General features: G+C 37.2%; 1 protein-coding gene and 1 pseudogene across 4 annotated transcripts in view; one reads left to right on the forward strand and one right to left on the reverse strand.

Annotated features, from left to right (window-relative positions):
- The window catches only part of ssbp3a (single stranded DNA binding protein 3a), a 47,795-nt gene extending 47,091 nt beyond the window's left edge, over window positions 1-704 (forward strand). For all 4 annotated transcript variants that reach the window (XM_051698429.1, XM_051698428.1, XM_051698432.1 and 1 more), the window contains one exon: window positions 50-704. In XM_051698429.1, coding sequence (XP_051554389.1) covers window positions 50-79 — 30 coding nt within the window. In that variant the 3' untranslated portion in view covers window positions 80-704. The remainder of the gene's footprint in view (window positions 1-49) is intronic.
- On the reverse strand, window positions 671-16,825 carry LOC127441264 (39S ribosomal protein L37, mitochondrial-like; annotated as a pseudogene).
- Between the last annotated feature and the right edge of the window lie 2,661 nt (window positions 16,826-19,486).

Raw genomic sequence — 19,486 nt, forward strand, 5'->3', positions numbered from 1 at the left:
GATTTGAAGGCAGTTTGGATGTCTTTTAATGAACTTCATTTTTCTTCAGTACTCACCGACAATGACAATGAGTGTGTGATGAAGGATATCTCCAAGACACAAAATGCAGGTGTCACAAAGAACAGGGACCAACCCCACCAATTTACCAGAGTGATGTCTAAGTTTAGTCTCACCTATCCATGGGAACCAAATCTTACACCAGCTCTGGTTGAGGTTGATGCTCTTCATTTCAACAAGGCCAACATCAGTGACTAAGAACTTTAGGATGAGCTCAGCTTACAGGAAGGACCTGTTTGAGTTGGGAGCACCCTTGTTATGTTACAGTCATTTGATAAAGTAATTTTCTATTTTATTTAAAATACTACATTAAAGATAATTTTGCCCTGGTGCCAGCTCCTTAAGGAAGCCCTCATGTTTTTGAGTGGATCTCAAACATATGGGACCATGACAACATCTACACTGTGGATTTAGTGTGAAATATACCTGGCTTTTTGGAGAGGACATGCACCATTTCTGTTTAACGTTCCATTAGACTTTTTGAGGTCTAGTCTCCGATCTCCAAACAGCCTCAAAACACTGTAATGGCTTCCTCGAAAGTGAGTACAGTGAAATGGCTTTGACTATAGCTGATTTGAAGGTATGGACCAATGGAACTGCTGAGAGAATGGCAAAAAAAAAAAAAAAAAAAACTGCTGTCCTACTATCACCTACTTGGAAAGAAAATCAACTATGAGCTACATAAATCAAGATTTGGTTATATATTTAACATTGAGTTTAACTGCTAAAGCCTTTCTAATGTGCTGACAGGTTGGACATTTGGAGATGTTACCTGAATCAAATGTTCAAAGTCAGTCATTTACCACTTTTTCATGGGAACCTCAGATGACTTTATTAAAGTGATAGAACAAAAATTACGGTCTGATTGAAGTGAATAAAGGGACAGATTTTCTGTATTTACTTCCACTGGACCAATAATCTATCAGGCTGACTTTTCACTGCTGATTCATGTTCTTTGCAATCATTGTTTCCTAATTATGCTCCTGTGTGTGCTCCCTTTCACATAACTGTGGATGTTTTGTATTTTGCTCGTTGACTTTTAATGTTATTTTGTGTTATTGTAGTTTTATATGTTTTCCATTTTGCTTTTAGTCACCGTTGAAGACTTTCTGCTAAAAATTATTTAATTTAGTCTATTTTGATATGTTTCTTTTTTTACGTTTTCTGTGTTTCCACTTGCTAGTCGGTCACAATACAGCCACACTTGACCTGTTACATTTGTACTATGTTAACCATTTAAATGTATATAGTTTATATTCTTTGGAAGACAAAGTAAAAGGAATGAATTGTGTAATTTTTATGATTAAATTATTTTTCTGTTTATACCAAACTGTTTTAAAATACCACTCTTTTTTCTGTTTCCATATGTCTTCTGCAAATAAATGTATATGATGCAAGTGTTTCTTTCAATATTGGTTATGACCACTGATAATAATATTGCAAAGTGCAGAAGCTAAATGTAAATATTCTCAAAACTCAAGATGTGCAAAGGAATAGTAATCTCTAGTAAGGCGTTATATTCACACTTATTTATTTTTCATTTATGGGAGTTGGATGATATATTATAATACATGTTGTTATATTCTGGCAAAGGTGCTTTGGTCTCAGAGCTGTTCACGCTGCTCCATGGAGGTAGAGTGCCAGGAACTTCTTGAAGCTGTTAGGCTGATATATCCTTACAAACCAGCAGGAACCTAGAACAGAGAGTACAGTGTTTGCAGTGCATGCACCAAAACCAACAGTCATATAGGTTAAAGAAAATGCTCAACTTAAAGTCTTCCCATGGCTTTTTCCATTTAATGAAAGTGAAAAGTGATTCTGGGCTGTTAAGCTCCAAAAAGGACAAAAAAAGAAAATCACGATAAAATCACAGTTAAAGTAATTGATATGACTTGTGTACTATATTTCAAGTTTTCTCAAAGCCATATGTAATGCACTCCCTCAAATGATTATGAAATGATTCATAAGTCACAAAAGGCAGTTGTGAAATTTGGTCAAATACGTAATTTTGTGTTTTCTATTGTTTTTGTTCAAGCAAAGTCTCAGCTTTCAAATTATGTCAGTGTTACCATTAAATTAATACTATAAATGTTTTTTTTTTTTTTTTTTTTTTTTAAATGCAGTGTCAGATTGCTTCAGCTGCTGTCAATTCAAATGGGAGCGCTGCATATATGTTCTCTCTTCCAATCAGTGCCCCTCATTTACCTTAGGAAAGTTATCCAATCATAGTGAGTTAGCTTGAAAAAATGAACGATAGAGAAGAGAATACAGCTAAAAATTGTAATACCATCAACGTCAGAGATGCGAAAACAGATGCGGAGTAGATACAACTCATTCGTTTTTTAACCGGTGGAAGTGCAAACTCCATCATTAAATCTGAGGTGTGTGTGCAGATGCATGCCAAAGTGTACATGGATATGTTCTAAGTATGCTATGTGAGCCAGCATTGCTGTTATATACTTACAGTACAGATACAGTGTTATATTAATATGTGTGCATTATTTATTTATTTTTTACTTAAACTGTTATTTATGTCTAAACAGTTTAATGTATGCTTGAATAAATTTTCCAATTCTATCAAATATTTCTGAGAATTGTTTGAAATCTTTAGAGGTCGTTTTCTCAAAACAAGGTTTTATGATTACCTTGTGTTATTAAACAAACCACAATTTACGTTGTCAATAACTTAATTAAATATGTCGACTACCAAAGCGCAGGTTTGTCATGACATTTTGTCATTAGACAAGAAGAACCACTGAGGTTCGATGTTATTGTCATCCAACTTAGGCAGTAGTCACCATATTCGCCATACAATTTTTTTTTTTTTTTTTTTTTTTTTTGGTCCTTTTGGAGCTGGACAGCCAGAAGTCACTATTCACCTGCATTATATGGCAAAAAGCTATATGAAGACTTTTAAGCCAAGACATGCTCTACGCAAGTATGTGAATGCAAATGTGAGTGCTTGGTCCGGTTGAACATGCTTAACGTGCGTTTTTGTGTTGCCATGGAAGGAACAAACCTCAGAGTTACATTTACATTTATACATTTGGCAGACATTTTTATCCAAATCGACTTACAGTGCACTTATTACAGGGACAATCCCCCTGGAGCAACCTGGAGTTAAGTGCTTTGCTCAAGGACACAATGGTGATGGCTGTGGGGATTGAACCAGCAATCTTCTGTTTACCAGTTATGTGCTTTAGCCCACTACGCCACACCACTTCAACACTTCAGTAACCGTCAAACGAATGTGCCATTAATACTGGATGTGTTATTATTCAGTTAAGTTGCTGTAAATATATTGACTTGCTCAGCAATATTCTCTTCAAACTGTTGCTCTGCTATTACAGTAATTGAGTTGAAAGAGAAAAATATTGTAGAAGTGGACAGTTCACACTAAAGCTGGCTCCACACTAGCAAACTCAGAACAACTTGATTTGGGTGGGAGGTGTCACACTTCGTGACTGTTTTCGCTGATCTTGCCCTCTTAGTCAGTGAGCCTGCCACACTTGCAGATTAAAAACAGAGTAAAGGTGTCACACTTAACGACTGCCTTTGACTTTTCTCAACGCTTCACTGTCACGCCCCATTTTCACAGCCAATCAACCTGAAGCTTTTGAATTCAAAGGTATTTTTCAATATTTCTCAAAGAGTCTGCAGCATCTGCTATGTTTGGTGGTTTGTTAAAGACATGTCCTATTGAGAACACACAGCAAAAAGAAATTGCATCCTTTTCTTTCATACATTTATTGTCACATTGTGCAAAGAGCTGGGCAACAAACGTGTTTCATTTGGTAGAACGTGAACTATTCAAAAGTATATTAAAGCACCATGAACTAGCGCCCCTTGCGGCAATGTTGAGAATGCAACGCGTGGTGGTGGTGTGTTAAAAATTGCAGTCTGACCCATTTCAGAACACAAAGACATGTGTAATCAAGCTTGCGTTGCAAGAAACGTCTGCGTTCACATACTTGGGTAGAGTATGTTTCGGCCCTAACATTTTGGCTTTTGTGTTCCAAGGAAGAAAGTTTGGAGCGATATTATTTATGGAGTAAATAATCAGGGTTCCCACTCTTTTCAAGGCACAATTTTCCAGGACATTTCCAGGACATTTTATGTGCCCACCAAGTGTAATATTTAAGCAAAATCACATGCGAACATTTAAATCAAGCTTTTATTTAGCTGTTTCTGTGTGTTTTTGACAGTAGTTTCTCACCTCCAGATAAGCAGTTTGCTCCCGGTGTGATTATTAATCCCCTTAAAGCTATGAATCAATTAAATAAATACAAAGTCTGTATGTGCTGTACACTTCAGAGTGCTCTCTGTCTCTGTCATCTCACACACACAAGAGCGCGAGTTGATGATCATGATGAGGTGTTTTCAGTTTATGAAGGCCGGCTTCACACAATCATTTTGAAGCGTGCATCACTTGCAGATTATATATTTATTCAATGAAATCACAGACTTTTGCAGTTTAATTATCACAATAGGACATATCACAATTTTAATTTGATTAATTGTGCATTCAAACATTAATTTTCATCCAAATATGTCAAATTCCATGACATTCTGCATTTTAGAGTTAATGCCATTTTTATGACTAGATTTCAGGTTTTCCGCATACTACACGTGGTAACCGCGATATAAGCTGACTCCAATTGTTGAATTATTGAAAATTAATTCACATCCCAAGGTATTAAGGCCAAATCACCACGCTACCAACACAGTGTGAATTAATTACAAAAAAAATCAGTGGTCCGACTGTCATCGTTGTCTAAAGTTTATAACTCATAGGGATGCAAACTCATGAGAGGCAAAAAAAGGTGAGACAGTCACTGATCTGCAAACATGTTTTCCAGGGAATAAGCCAAAAGCACCAACTTGAGCTATTTTAATGATTCAAATAGAGCAAAATTCCTGATATTGACAAACTTTTCAGGGTGACAGAATTTAGGTGAACTATTCCTTAAACATATGACTTATTCTACTTATGACTTTATTGGATCTTGTTTGGATAGTGGTGCTGATAAAACTAAAGCATGATTCTAAACGCTGTCTATTTCTGAATTCCGAAGAGAATCTGATCTCATATGTCTACTATTGCACACAAAATGTAATTCAGGACTTTCCAAGATCTTAATGCTTACTTGTCGAATTTACAAACCGAAAAGAAACAAGGGTTTACCCCTTGTAGTAGTATTAAGACAGCCCATACTATATATGCACACAGTAAGAATCAATTTTGAGATTAGTCCATCATTCACACAATCAAAATAAGTAAATAAATTGTTAGAAGCTAAGTCCTTACCTGCACAACTTTCTTCTTGATTAGCGGCTGAACTTTGACAAACTCATAGAGAGGCTGATCCTCATCCACACATGCCAGGTTCTTCACTCCGTTGTCAGACTGCAGGTCAGTCGTGTTGAGTTGGAACACCACAAACTGGAAGAGGTGCCCATTAGCACAATAGGTTTCTCCAGAACTCTGGGCTCCTTCTGCAGGAAGAGGACAGAATGTTGTTAACCTTTTTCTCTACTTTATTATTATTACACACAAATTCAAAAAGTAATTTAATGAATAACAAATACTTCAAAGAGATGATCCAGAACTTGTCATTTTCTGAATAAGTGTAATAAGATATTGAAAGATGTCAATATATATGTTTTTAAACATGCAAGGATCTTACCCCATACAGTGATTGGGCTCGAGCCAGTGCATTCCCAAAGGTGAACATTACCATCTTAGCACGGAGCTTTTCAGGGAAAGGTTTTGGGGAGTTGTCCATCTCCATTAGGAAGAGAGTGTGGGCATGAGGGAAAGGGTAGTCCTCTCTGAAACCTGGTAGCAGAGAAATAAGCATTTAATATGATTTTAATGATAATTCTTTATTGCCATAATCTTAACAAATATAAACATGTATGTTATCGAAATGTGTTTTGATCTGCTTGTCCTGATCCCGAGATAGTCGAGGACGCATTGTGATCAGATTTCAGTGTAATCTAGTCATCATATCTCCATTCACAGGCTGACATTACATAAACCCTGCCCACTATTATAATGACTTCACTGCATTTCAGGTGAAAGTGCTAAACTGTCCTGAATGCGTCTCAGACAGCTGTGAAGTGCAACCCCTCACCTGTCAATCAACCACTGCACTAAAACAAGAGTTTAAAGAGATTAAACTGGCTTTAAAAGGAAAAAAGCACGAGAAATCAACATGCAGAGACACAGATGAAGCACACACATCTGAAGCTCGGTTAATACAGATACTCCACTAAGCCATTTTTTCATGCTTTCTTTGTTTATTCTGACTTTTTTGCAGATTAATGATATGCAGTAACACAGTGATTGATGTAAGTCATCATGAATCAGAGACCCTACCCTCGAAATCCGAACACAAGTGGTCACAGGAGACGCATTTGAGCCACTAGGTGTAAACAGCTATGTGTTTTGCCTGACCACATGTGATCAACTGTGATCATGTGCCTATTGTTTGGCTGACTGATTGTAATGTATGCAGTGTTTGTAAAAACAACCAAATGGCTGACCTGTGTCGTTCTTCTCCTGGTAGACATGTGTACACTGCAGGTCAATGGTGGGCGCGATGGGGAAGAAAGTCTCTGAGTCGTACTGTTCAACAGCAGCCCATTCTGACCACCTGGAACACGTCCTCTCCTGCGAAGAGATGGTTTTTCATAGTAACTCCCCATAAATGCCATCATGTCTGCAGTACAAATTGCTTTGCGGCTACATTTGTGCATGCAAATATGGAATCGCAATGACTAATATCACAAATGTTATCCAGAAATGCATCTTGCACAAATGCAGGTACTGCGCCTAGTATATACCTAGTCTCAGACAAAAAGAAAGACTTGCTAATGTCTGTAAACATATGTGTCCCAATATGTACACACCTCTTTTCCAGGTAGCTGCCAAACTGTATTTATCAGCAAGAATCCTCTTGCCCAGCTCAGGATGAGAAACCTCCAGGCATCCACACAGGTGAAGCAGATTGTGCAAGAGTGAATGGCTACAAATAAATAAATAAATAAATAAAAGCTCATAAACAGTGTGCAATTGCCAAAATCAGGGGCTTTCAATCACTGCAGACCCAGGGTAGTATTAAAAAGCAGGCAGTATTAAAAGCTAGATAGCTTCTCGGTAACACTTTATGATAACTTTTAATGCTTTGAATAAATTCACATTTTGAATCTAATTAATTGCATGATATACCTATTAATTAATTTAACTTGATCACAGATCAACATCTGATCTTTATGTTTAGAGGAAAAAGTGTGAGGCTTGCAAGCCGAAGAACACCATCCCATCTGTGAAGCATGGGGGTGGCAGCATCATGTTGTGGGGGTGCTTTGCTGCAGGAGGGACTGGTGCACTTCACAAAATAGATGGCATCATGAGGAAGGAAAATTATATTGATATATTGAAGCAACATCTCAAGACACATCAGTCAGGAAGTTAAAGCTAGGTCACAGATGGGTCTTCCAAATGGACAATGACCCCAAGCATACCTCCAAAGTTATGGCAAAATGGCTTAAAGGCAACAAAGTCAAGGTATTGGAGTGGCCATCACAAAGCTCTGACCTCAATCCGATAGAAAATTTGTGGGCAGAACTGAAAAAGCATGCGCAAACAAGGAGGCCTACAAACCTGAGTCCGTTACACCAGTTCTGTCTGAAAGAATGGGCCAAAATTCCAGCAACTTATTGTGAGAAGCTTGTGGAAGGCTAGCCAAAACATTTGACCCAAGTTAAACAAATTAAAGGCAATGCTACCAAATACTAACAAAGTGAATGTAAACTTCTGACCCACTGGGAATGTGATGAAAGAAATAAAAGCAGAAATAAATCATTCTCTCTACTATTATTCTGACATTTCACAATCTTAAAATAAAGTAGTGAACCTAACTGACCTAAGACAGGGAATGTTTTCTATGATTAAATGTCAGGAATTGTGAAAAACTGAGTTTAAATGTATTTGGCTAAGGTGTATGTAAACTTCTGACTTCAACTGTATAAATATTACATAATTAATGCAATTATTCAGACAACTAAAATGCATTATTGTGGCAAATGTGTCAAGCATTGGTTAGACATTACAAAAAGTGGCTTTAGAGAGCAATATACTGTTTGGTTTATTTCCATATCATAAAACATGAGCCTATCATTGGCCAACAGTCCACAGCACTCCGCATTTTGCAACTGCATTCATCAATCTGTCCAAGGTAAACTTATCATAAGGGTTTTTCTAAGGACGCATCCATGTACACATGCATCAGACGGAATGCTTTTGGGGCGTCTCACTTTGGTTGCATCACGTCATAAACACAGCATTTTTAGGATGCTGTGTAAAGTTAAATGCCGTTTGAAACTTGGATAAACACGTCTTAAGACCCCTGCATTTGGAGTTACACTCTGTCCAGCTGCGTTTGATTGCAAGAAGGGATCCTCATCTTGAGCCGTCTGTGTGGTTTGTTGCCTTTACAGCTGTGCGTTGCCTGTACAGCTGGAGTCGCGCTGACTGCCCCCTGCTAACTGAGACTCGTAAAAACATGAAGGGGAGGAACATTTCTGTCTGTCAGGTTACATAACTAATTGCACTGAATTAACACGTTATATCGACAGCCCTAATTATTACATTAAATAATGCTCTACAGATTATTATTTAATATTTATTTAAATACTATTTTTTTTAGTTTATAAATATTATTTTTTTAAAGAAAACTATTTTTTTATTTATCTTCTCCACGGACCCACTGCAGTTCCTTTGCAGACCTCTATTTGAAAACCTACATAAATTATTTTAATTCTAATTATTTGAGATATTTGAGAGCAGGAATGGTATAAGTAAAACAGGATAAGAACATTCTCAGTTCATTTCACCAAATGACCAAACCTATCCCTTACCAAGCTTAATGTGATTTCATGTCTATGTCAATATGGCCTTTCTATGTTGGTGGTGCAATGGGTTTTTGTGAAAAGGAAAATGTTAAGGGCCAGCAGTAGTTGGGAGATAAAACAGCCACCAAAGGGCAGACTTTGAGAGATATCAAAGGGGCTTTTATGAATTGCAGACCTCCCAGGAGCAGTATTAATTAATAAAGGCTTTACTGAGCCGCTCCCTGCTGGGGATGCAGACTGGCCTGTGTTTAATGACCGTCATTAAATTCAACACACCATCAGAGCAACAAGACCTGGGCCAAATGCCACCTTCCACATTGAAGCTGTTGAACCAATTATGCGGCGCTGGGTGAGAGAGGACAGTAGATGGTGTGAGGGAGTGTGAGTGATTCACACATGGGCATGTTTATGATGTAGGGTACAACAGGGCTAAAGGCACACCTAAATGAAAATTAGCTTTATTCCTGGTCCCAAAGTGTATCAGGACTCAAGAAATTAATTTATTTGTATTGAATACTGATGGAACAAAATTTGTGTAAAAAGAAATAACAACAAAAGGTTATTTTGAATCAAATGATTTAAAAAAAAAACATTTAAAAAAAAGTGTGGTTCCCTCACTTGGGGTAAAAAGCCCCAGGGGGGTCATATTGATATAGTGTAGGTACAGAGGCACAGTTATAGGGCACAATTTGTCAACTTATGCAAATACTTTTAAGACACCAAGATGCTTTTTGAGTAACAAATAAAGATAGTGCTTATTCAAAATAACCACTTCAAAAAGGCATAATTTCTTGTTCATTTCAATCACATTTGACATTTCATTACATCTCAAATATTCTCTAAACAAATTAATCTCCATTGTGTTTGGATCAATATGAGCCCAATGCAACAGAGGGGCTTTTTACCCCAAATGCTATCCTTTCACAATACTACTCTTAACTGGACAGTTATTGAATTTTATATATATATATATATATATATATATAATCACCTTGAACAAAATTGAAAATGACAAATACGTATTTTGTCTCAAGATAAATGTCATAATTTCCAGGATATTCATTAGCTACGTAAATTTACAACATTTTAAAAATAATTAAATATTAGATCAAATTGTCTCAAAATCAACCTTTAGACATTAAACACAATGATCTCATGGAAGAGGAAAATTTTGCAGTGTATAGTGACAAACAGGTGTTTAGGAAAGTCCTGTGTTAGTTTTTGATACCATTTAGTCCAGGGGTCGGCAACCTTTTTGACATGGAGTGCCATTTTTTATTTTCCTGGTCAATGGCTGTGTCGATGCCATGCGCATGTATGTGATTTTCTGAAGTTTGAGTCCACTTGTGAAAATGTTTCTATTTTTCATTTTTCTATTTTAATCATTTATTTTTCATTACAAATGATATTGTCAGCATAACAGTTTGAGTGAAATTGTTTTGCAAACCCGCATGTGAAACATCTTGCATGTGAATTTTCACAGAGCATCTTGTGAAAGTGCTTTAATGAAAGAAAACCTGTCCTTTTGTACAAAATGAGTTAACACAGTTAATGTCACAAATTTTCTTATTTGATTACTGATCAAGAAATTGTGTGGAATCTTAAATATTTCTTATATTATGTCATACGTTTTTCAAAATCACGCAGAGGGGTAATAACTAGCACGCAATCAACAGCGAGAGAGGAGCAGGCTATTTTATTTATATGAAGTTACCTGCATTCCAATCTACATCTTGATGTAATCCTCATGAACACACAGTGTTTTCATCAGCTGAATCGGAGACTAAACACTATTAAAGTGTGATGAGACTCGTGCTGCGCGTGCAAGCCGATCAACTATTTAGCCCCTTTTGGTGAATCGCACCTGCAAAATCCTAAAACTTTATTTCCAGGTTTAATTTATATTTTGAATAGACTATTTGAACCACACAGTGTGGATTTATGTTTTCTCTTTAATCATTTAATGTAATTTTGAGCGTGCCCATGGTTTAAGGATGGTGTACCTGTATGCTGTGTTGGACATCTCAAGGTTTAATAGTGGTGTTTTCCATATTACATCACGTGTTGTTCTGAAAACAAATGAAACATGGATTGTAGGCTGTCATCTGCGCAGCCTGACTGAAGCAAAGCAGGTGCGTTTACTCGTGCGATTAACCGAAAGCGCTGCAGGCTTGTGATGCGCGAATGGCTTGCACGCGCTGCATGAGTCTGTTGGGTATACTGCAGGCTTGTCACATTTTAACTTTTTGTTTAGTCTCCCATTTAGCTCATGAAAACATCCTGCGTGATCAAGGAAGGATTACATCAAGATGTAGATTCGAATGCAGGTGCTACCACCCCTAAATTTGCTAGTTGGAACCCCAGGGTGTGCTGAGTGACTCCAGCCAGGTCTCCTAAGTAACCAAATTGGCCCGGTTGCTAGGGAGGGTAGAGTCACATGGGGTAACCTCCTCGTGGTCACTATAATGTGGTTTGTTCTTGGTGGGGCGCGTGGTGAATTGGGCGCAGATGCCGCGGTGGATGGCGTGAAGCCTCCACACGCGCTATGTCTCCGTGGCAACGTGCTCAACAAGCCACGTGATAAGATGCGCGGGTTGACGGTCTCAGATGAGGAGGCAGCTGGGATTCGTCCTCCGCCACCCGGATTGAGGCGAATCACTACGTGACCACAAGGACTTAAAAGCACCTTGGGAATTGGGCATTCCAAAAAAAAAAAAAAAAAAAAAAAAAAGAAAAGTCTACTCCTCTCTCACCGATTGCTAGCGTGTTCCAGCCATAGGTTGCCGACCCCTATTTTAGTGTTTGGGGAGAAAATAAAATCAAATGAGCCTTTTACCCCCTGTGAGCCTTTTGCCCCATTGTACCCAACAGACAAAAGTCTTTCATGGTAGCACTGCATTATTGTTTCAAATGTAATCTACACGGTATACTAGCGATATATGACCATCTACCTGTGGTTAAACTTGCTTGTCCTGGACTACAAACTGCTCTATCCTCCCCTCTCAATAACTAAATGATAATTTAATCATAATCAGAACACTATATGCAACTTCTAATTGAGGTTTTTGTGGTTTCATCTTAGTGCTACACTCTTCTTGCTAAACTGATACTATTCTATTATTAATGCTTGAGAATTTGTCAAAGTAATCAATTTGTACACTTAGCTTCCTGCTAGCTAAACTAATCATCACAAACACAATAGGCCTATATGCTTTTCCTTTCTCTCATTGTTTACTCACCCTCATGCCATCCCAGATGTGTATGACTTTCTTTCTTCTGCTGAACACAAATGAAGATTTTTATAAGAATATTTCAGCTCTGTAGGTCCATATACTGCAAGTGAATGGTGTTCAAAACTTTGAAGCTCCAAAAGTACATAAAGGCAGCATAAAAGTAATCCATATGACTCCAGTGGTTTAATCCAAATCTTCTGAAGTGATATGATAGATGTGGGTGAGAAACAGATCAATATTTATGTCATTTTTTACTATAAATCTCCATTTTTCACTTACGCATTCATCTTCTTTTGAACGTAACAAATGATTTTTGGAGTTGCTGTGTTTCTGGTGCGAGTCTGATCAAAGCGCTCTTTATCTTTCCCTCAAACACAAATGTGCAGAGAGAGAGAAGGAGGATTAAATTAAAACTCACACATTAGTTTCAAATGATTTTTTTCTTTCTTTTATTTTCTTTTATCTGTCAAAATGACATTTGGAATTATCCGTTAAAAAAATATCATAGATGACTGACAAGTGCTTGGCAATGCGAGCTATCACCCCACACACACGGGAGGGGGAGAGAGAGAGAGAGAGAGAGAGAGAGAGAAGGCGCTTGCACGTGATAGAATCTACTTGTATAAAAAAACTGATGTTCTAGATATAAATGGTTTAAACACATTAAAATGTTTCTCATGTTTTCAAACTGGTCTCAGAAGCACTATGCACACATGTGCAATCACGTCATCATATTAATGTACTCGCACTTGGAAATGATGACACCAATACTGAGTACGAGTATTTACCCCCCCCAGTATCGGCCCAATATGAGTACTACATAGTATCGGTGCAACTCTAATTAGTGTCTCTAGTTTCATCCGTTATCCCATTTTTTATATTTGAGCGATTAATCTGATTAAGTTAATTTCTGATTGTTAAAAATGCTTCAGCACTGGCTATCACTTTTTTGTTTGACAGTGCAAAGAGAGAACATAAATGATAAATCAAGTCAAATAATTTGTATTTGTATAGTTTTTTGTTTGTGCTTTTCCCAATACAAATTGTTCCGAAGCAGCTTTACAGAAAATCCGCTGTACTGTCTGTAACGTCTCAAAAACATGAATAACTAACACTCTAGAAAGATAATAATTAGATTAATAAATAAGAATTTCTATAGCTTATTTTAAATTTCACAACTTAATCCCACTGTCCCTATATGAGGACATACATTTTAAGGAAAACTATTTGCTCTAGAATTTATTTATTTATTTATTTTGGTTTTTTAGGGGTTACTAGTTATAAAGTGGTTGTTGTGCAGTACAGTAATGAAAATCAAAAGATTTTACCATTTTCAGATGAAATGCCTCATCACAACCCTTTAATATAATCAAATAATCAGAAAATTCAGATAAAACACAGGAGTTGTTGAAGTGTATGCAAAAAAGTATGGAAGCCAAGGTTTTTCATTGAGGGAAATATTTATTTAATGAAAAAGGTTGTTCTAATGCAGCGTTTCTCAAACGGGGGTCCGCGGACCCCTAGGGATCCTTTTCCAAAAGCCAGGTGGTCCGTGGAAAATCCCTGAATTGTGATCATTGTGAATATATGTGTTATAATCTAATAAGTAATAATAAAAAACTATTCAATATGTAGCTATTGACTAGTATAAAAATACGACATAGAAGTTTTGAACAATATATTCAAACAGCCTAAATATACTGTATAAAAAATTATAGATTCTGGATGCAAATTTAAGTGTGGGGAAATCCGTTTATTTCCATGGTAACTGCAACTTCTCTGATTGGTGACTGAATCTCGCTTCAAGATGACTGTGGGGAAGTTACTTTTTACACACGTTATTTACAGGAGGTTCTGCAGATGACACTGGACAATATACATCAAATATTGAGACACAGAGTTGTTGCTTTATCCAGTAAATAGGGAGAAGGGGGTTAACAACGTGTATTTTAAGTTTTATCGACCACATATCGACACCCAGCTGACCACAAGTGGATTAGCAAGGTCCCCGTTCCGACTGTACGGTATATATTTATACATGTAATTATTTTGATTCATCTTGCTAGATAAAGTATGCCTCTGTGATATTATAAGTTAGTATAATATTACAATTGACCAGTTTCACGTCAAATGCGATATGTTTCCTGAGGCAGTGACCCTTACTTTATCAATACTATCTGTCTAATAGTGGCCAATATTAGTTAATTTCATTGTATTTATGCAGTAGCATATATATAATTTTCACTTCAGTAACTATCATTTATGTAAACATAAATTGCATCCCGTTTGTTGCCGAATGGAAGAACCCTTACAGGGTTTTATTCTCCCTTTCTTCCTTTTATTTGCAGAAAGGTAATGACAAAATAATTTGACACAATAAATAATGATTAAACAGTGTAATTGTATCTTTACTAAATTAAAATCAGTACTGTTTGAGCTTTGAAGTGTTCACTGTGATGTTAAAATAAAAATTGAAGGTGCTACATGTAATATTTTTACTGTACTAAATCATAAAATGACCATAATATGTCATTAGATAATTAGGAAACATGCTAAGTTGAAATACTGGCTTCTCCGATAACAGTGCTACAGCAGTATATTCGACTTATTTCTGTTAATGTTTTGGCCTGTGTGATCCCACCCACTGCTCACTCACCAACAGTATTTCGACACCCCGGGTTGCCAGATTTAAACAAACACTGCGTGCTGCAGCCATGGAAGCCAGCAAACAAACTGGATCAGAGATAACAGATTCCACCTGACATAAAAACCTCGCCATCCATCTAAAACCACCATGACCAGAGGCGTAGTAAAACAAGGATAAATATTGGAGATGCCTTTGGAAGATGGAGACAGCTTAAAGCCCAGAAATCCTTTAAAATGGATGCTGAGTTGGCTAATTCTTGCAACCCACATGAGCTTAACTCTCCAATATTTTGAATTTGGATACCCATTTCAAACGCTTGTTGTCAATCTTACATGTAGCACCTTTAAGGCACTTTTACCTTTGCACAGCAAAACACATGCGAACACAGAAGGTGTGGGCGAATGTTGAGTGCATATGAAACAAGCAAAAAACGAATTGCCATCAACCTCTTTTAATGCTGCACTTTATTCTCTGGGAGAGTGAAGCTGAAAAGAAACCTGACACTAAAATGATGTCCTTGTCTAATGTGAATATTCAGTTTAGCTGTGTATGAAACACCACACGCACAGAGATCGCTTGTTGTCAATCCTATATATAGCACCTTTAATTATAAAATTAATTAAAATTTAAGAGTTATAAGGGAGTTCAATAGAAAAATTAAACCAATTAAAGAGACAAAATTAAATAAGCATATATATAACTACATTTTTATTGCAAGTTGCAACTATGAACATGAATTATCTTAATTATATAAGTGCAATTTATTGTTAGAATCTTAGCTGAAAGCTTTAAAGGCGCAATCTGTAACACTGACGTCAAGCATTTAAAATAGGTACTGCAGTCCAAATTCAAAATATTGGAGAGAGTTGTCTCCCCCGCCCCCTCCTCCCCAGAGTCGAAGCTCAAGTGCGTTGCCAGGTTGAGGACACGCAACAGGAACGAGCAAACTGACAATGGCATGCGACGAGTTTTACACTGTAAGTTGATCAGCTAATGTATACGTTTGCAATGTTTTTATTGTTTGCAAATTATAACCAGCTCATGTGGATTTTTTATATCTCTGTTAATGTTAGCTATATGTATTGCTGACTTCCATGGCAGCAGCACGTTGTGTTTGCCCGCTAACTTGTTTCATATCTGGCAACCCGGGGTGTCGAAATACTATTGGTGAGTGGACAGTGGGCGGGATCACACAGGCCAAAACATAAACAGAAATTCCGGCCCGGAATGGAAACTTCAAAGTCAAATATACTGCCGTAGCATTGTTTTCGGAGAAGCCAGTATTTCAACTTAGCATGTTTCCTAAATCTCTGATAACATGTTATGATCATTTCATGATTTAGTACAGTAAATATATTACATACTGCACCTTTAAGTATTATGAGACAATGACGGAATTTAGTAAACATGTCCACACACATCTCAAAAATATAAATAAACATTATCAAGACCTTCCAGTACATTAGTCCTCTGATTGAACATGTAACAGGGCTTGTCTTCTAGTTTAGGTGACTGATAGTGATTGAGTTCCTGCCATCTACATTCCCATTCAGGAAACTTCGGCTTTGCAATCCAGGAACAAAGTGCATCCTGTCGGCATACGTGATGGGCTCCAGTCCGGCTGTTTCATGAACCACTCGAGGCTTTTTCCTCGGAAGAACCTTCCCGGATAAGCACTGGCTGGTTGACAAGCAGCGATATTCATTAGGACTCAAATTAAGAACACAGTCTTTAGATTTGCATTTTTTTTTTTTTTTTTTTTTTTTTTTTTTTTGGGAGCCGATGCCCTTATCCTTTGCACTGATGCGTTAAACATCTTACCAAAATATATAACAGATATTCAAAATGAACCGTTTCGCTAATAAAGTATAGAACAAAACGATGCTCGTCGTAATGACATTTTCTCGTTGCACTCATGAGGCGGACATGTTTACATGGGTCTTCTTCTTCTTCTGATTATTGGGGGTTGGCATATCAGCTTTTGGTGCATTACCGCCACCAACTGAACTGGAGTGTGGAACAGCGACGTGGAAGGACAACTCTTACTTTATATTAAGAGTATTTTATATTACAATTTGCCTGCAATTTTGAGTGCAATACTTGTATTTCATTGTTGTAGGCTGTACAATGTAGTATGACATGTTCAACTGCCTCTACTTCATCACAATGACTGCATAACCCAGTATGGTGCTTTTTTATTTTATATACATTTCCATTTAGTCCAGTGTGACCTATGCATAATTATTGATTCTTCTCTTCTTCTTAATAAAGCTGTAATTACTCCTCCTGTACCCACATTTTCCTGTATCTTATATAAGTGTTCTCCTTAATTTCTCTATCGCAAAGCTTCTGCCAGATACTATTAGCAGCTTTACGAATAAGTGGCTTAGCTTCTGGCCTTGGCTTCTGATTTGCTCATATGTATTTATGAGTTCTACAATATTGCATTTTAATTCGTTTTTTGCTAGTTGTCCCACCATCTCATTACCTTCTACTCCTACATGTGCAGGAACCCAGAGAAAGCTAATGAGTTTTCCTTGATTACGCAGTTTCATGTATGCAGCTGCAACATTTCATATATTATGTCTTGTCTACAATCAGAATGTGCAGAATGTGCAGATTGCAGACTTTTCAGGGCTGCCCAGAGAGTCTGTGCAAATGACTACCTTCTCAAAGCTTACTTCCTCCACACACTGGAGAGCCAGATGAATTGCAACCAACTCAACTGTAAATACCATTCAGTTGTCTGGTGCTCTCTTCCTTATAGATACCTGATATTTAAGTACAAACACAGCTGCTCCTGTTTTTTCAGATTCTGGGTCTTTTGATCCATTTGTATGTCTACCATATTGCTCTATGTTTGTTTAATATACTGGCTAACTATACAATCATCTGGCAAGTCTTTATTTTCTTTTATTTGTTCTAGTAGATGCGTGTCAGTGCAGGGTGTAGGAAATAACCACGGTGGAACTGCAGGCAATGACACATTTTGACTATATTTCCTTTGGTCAAGACCCATCGATTGGACTGTTCTATTACCTGTCCATCCTAAGCTCTTGATGCTGCCTTTTCTGTGTTCCCAACACATGGGTAAATCTGTCTTCTGAGGATACAATGAATGCACATTGACAGACATTGCGTTTCACTGCCAGCTGTTGGATAATAATGGTCATTGCATGTGTGTAGTTTGGAATCTGAAGCTGTTTATGCATTAAAGGGATAGTTCACTCAAAAATTACAATTCTCTCATCAATTAATCACTCTCATGCCATCCCAGATGTATATGACTTTCTTTCTTCTGCAGAACACAAATGAAGATTTTTAGAAGAATATCTCAGCTCTGTAGGTCCATAAAGTGCAAGTGAATGGTGATTAGCACTTTAAAGCTCCAAAAAGCACAGACAATCATAGTAAAGTAATCCATACAACCCCGGTGGTTAAATTAATGTCTTCTAAAGCGATATGATTGCTTTGGGTGAGAAACAGATCCATATTTAAGTCCTTTTCACTATAATTGTTTACTTCAGGACACTCTCAAATGCACGTCCATGAGAAGAATCAGTTCATGCTGCTTCTCACGTGATGTAAGCGTGTTGACAAACTTTTTGTCAATTCTAGTCTTTCCACATTCAAGCAGACAGAATCTGTACTTGTATGCCGCTTGTATCCATAGAAAATAGAGCACAACAGACAGGGTCCAGAAGTAAAAATCCCATTCATTTTTCTCTATAGACAAATTGATTTTCAACGATAACTTTAAAGACAGACCTACCATGAGCTATGAGGTTGTTCATTAATGGTATATGCCTTTGTTGAAGCCATCAGTGAATGTTATTTCAACTTTATTGTTTAAAAATCTTGTTTAATAGCAGAATTCCTCGTGAACAACTACACTACCCATGATTAAGCAGAAACATCCACCAATAAGAGAACTGCGGCTAAGAATGCCTGCCGGACAAGTCCAGCAGCGACCCCCGCTTCCATGTCGCACTGTGACTCCCTACACTCTCCTTACAGTCTCCCAACACTCTCAAACTACTTTTATAAAGTATATGAATATATATTGGAATATTTTGCCATAAAATTTTTCTATATTTGTTTCTATACTGTTTCAACTACCTAAAATCAATAGTTTTGTATATTTCCATCGTTTTGTATTTGCTTACATTTGATTACTCCCAATGCTTCATGGGATTGTAGTTCATGCCCTTGTGAAAAATGGTAAGTACACAGTCTTGCACCTTTGTCTTTTTGAATGATTTTCAAATACTTTTTTGCTTCAAATCAAAGTTTTTAATATTTTGATTCACCTCAGAGCAGGTTGTTTGGTTCATGACTTACAACTCTTTTATGAAGCTTTTTATGAATAGCTTATGGAAAAAATGAATGTCGAAAAATACTTCTGGAACCCAGACAGCTGAAAAGGTGGATGGGCACTGTTGCACTTAAGGGGTGCTTCTCATTTTTGAAATTGCGCATCCTCATTTCCTTTCCTTGCTTCCCTTCCTCGTTTCCTTGCTCCACCCTCTTAAGAAACGAGAACAGAGGAATTGAAGCAAGACGGCTTTGTAAAATGAGATGTCCTGCTCATTCAAACGTGACTTCAGAGCGTGTTTTTGCGCAGCTGCAG

This window comes from Myxocyprinus asiaticus, chromosome 5, assembly GCF_019703515.2.
Source record: "Myxocyprinus asiaticus isolate MX2 ecotype Aquarium Trade chromosome 5, UBuf_Myxa_2, whole genome shotgun sequence".
In the NCBI taxonomy this organism is placed as follows: domain Eukaryota; kingdom Metazoa; phylum Chordata; class Actinopteri; order Cypriniformes; family Catostomidae; genus Myxocyprinus; species Myxocyprinus asiaticus.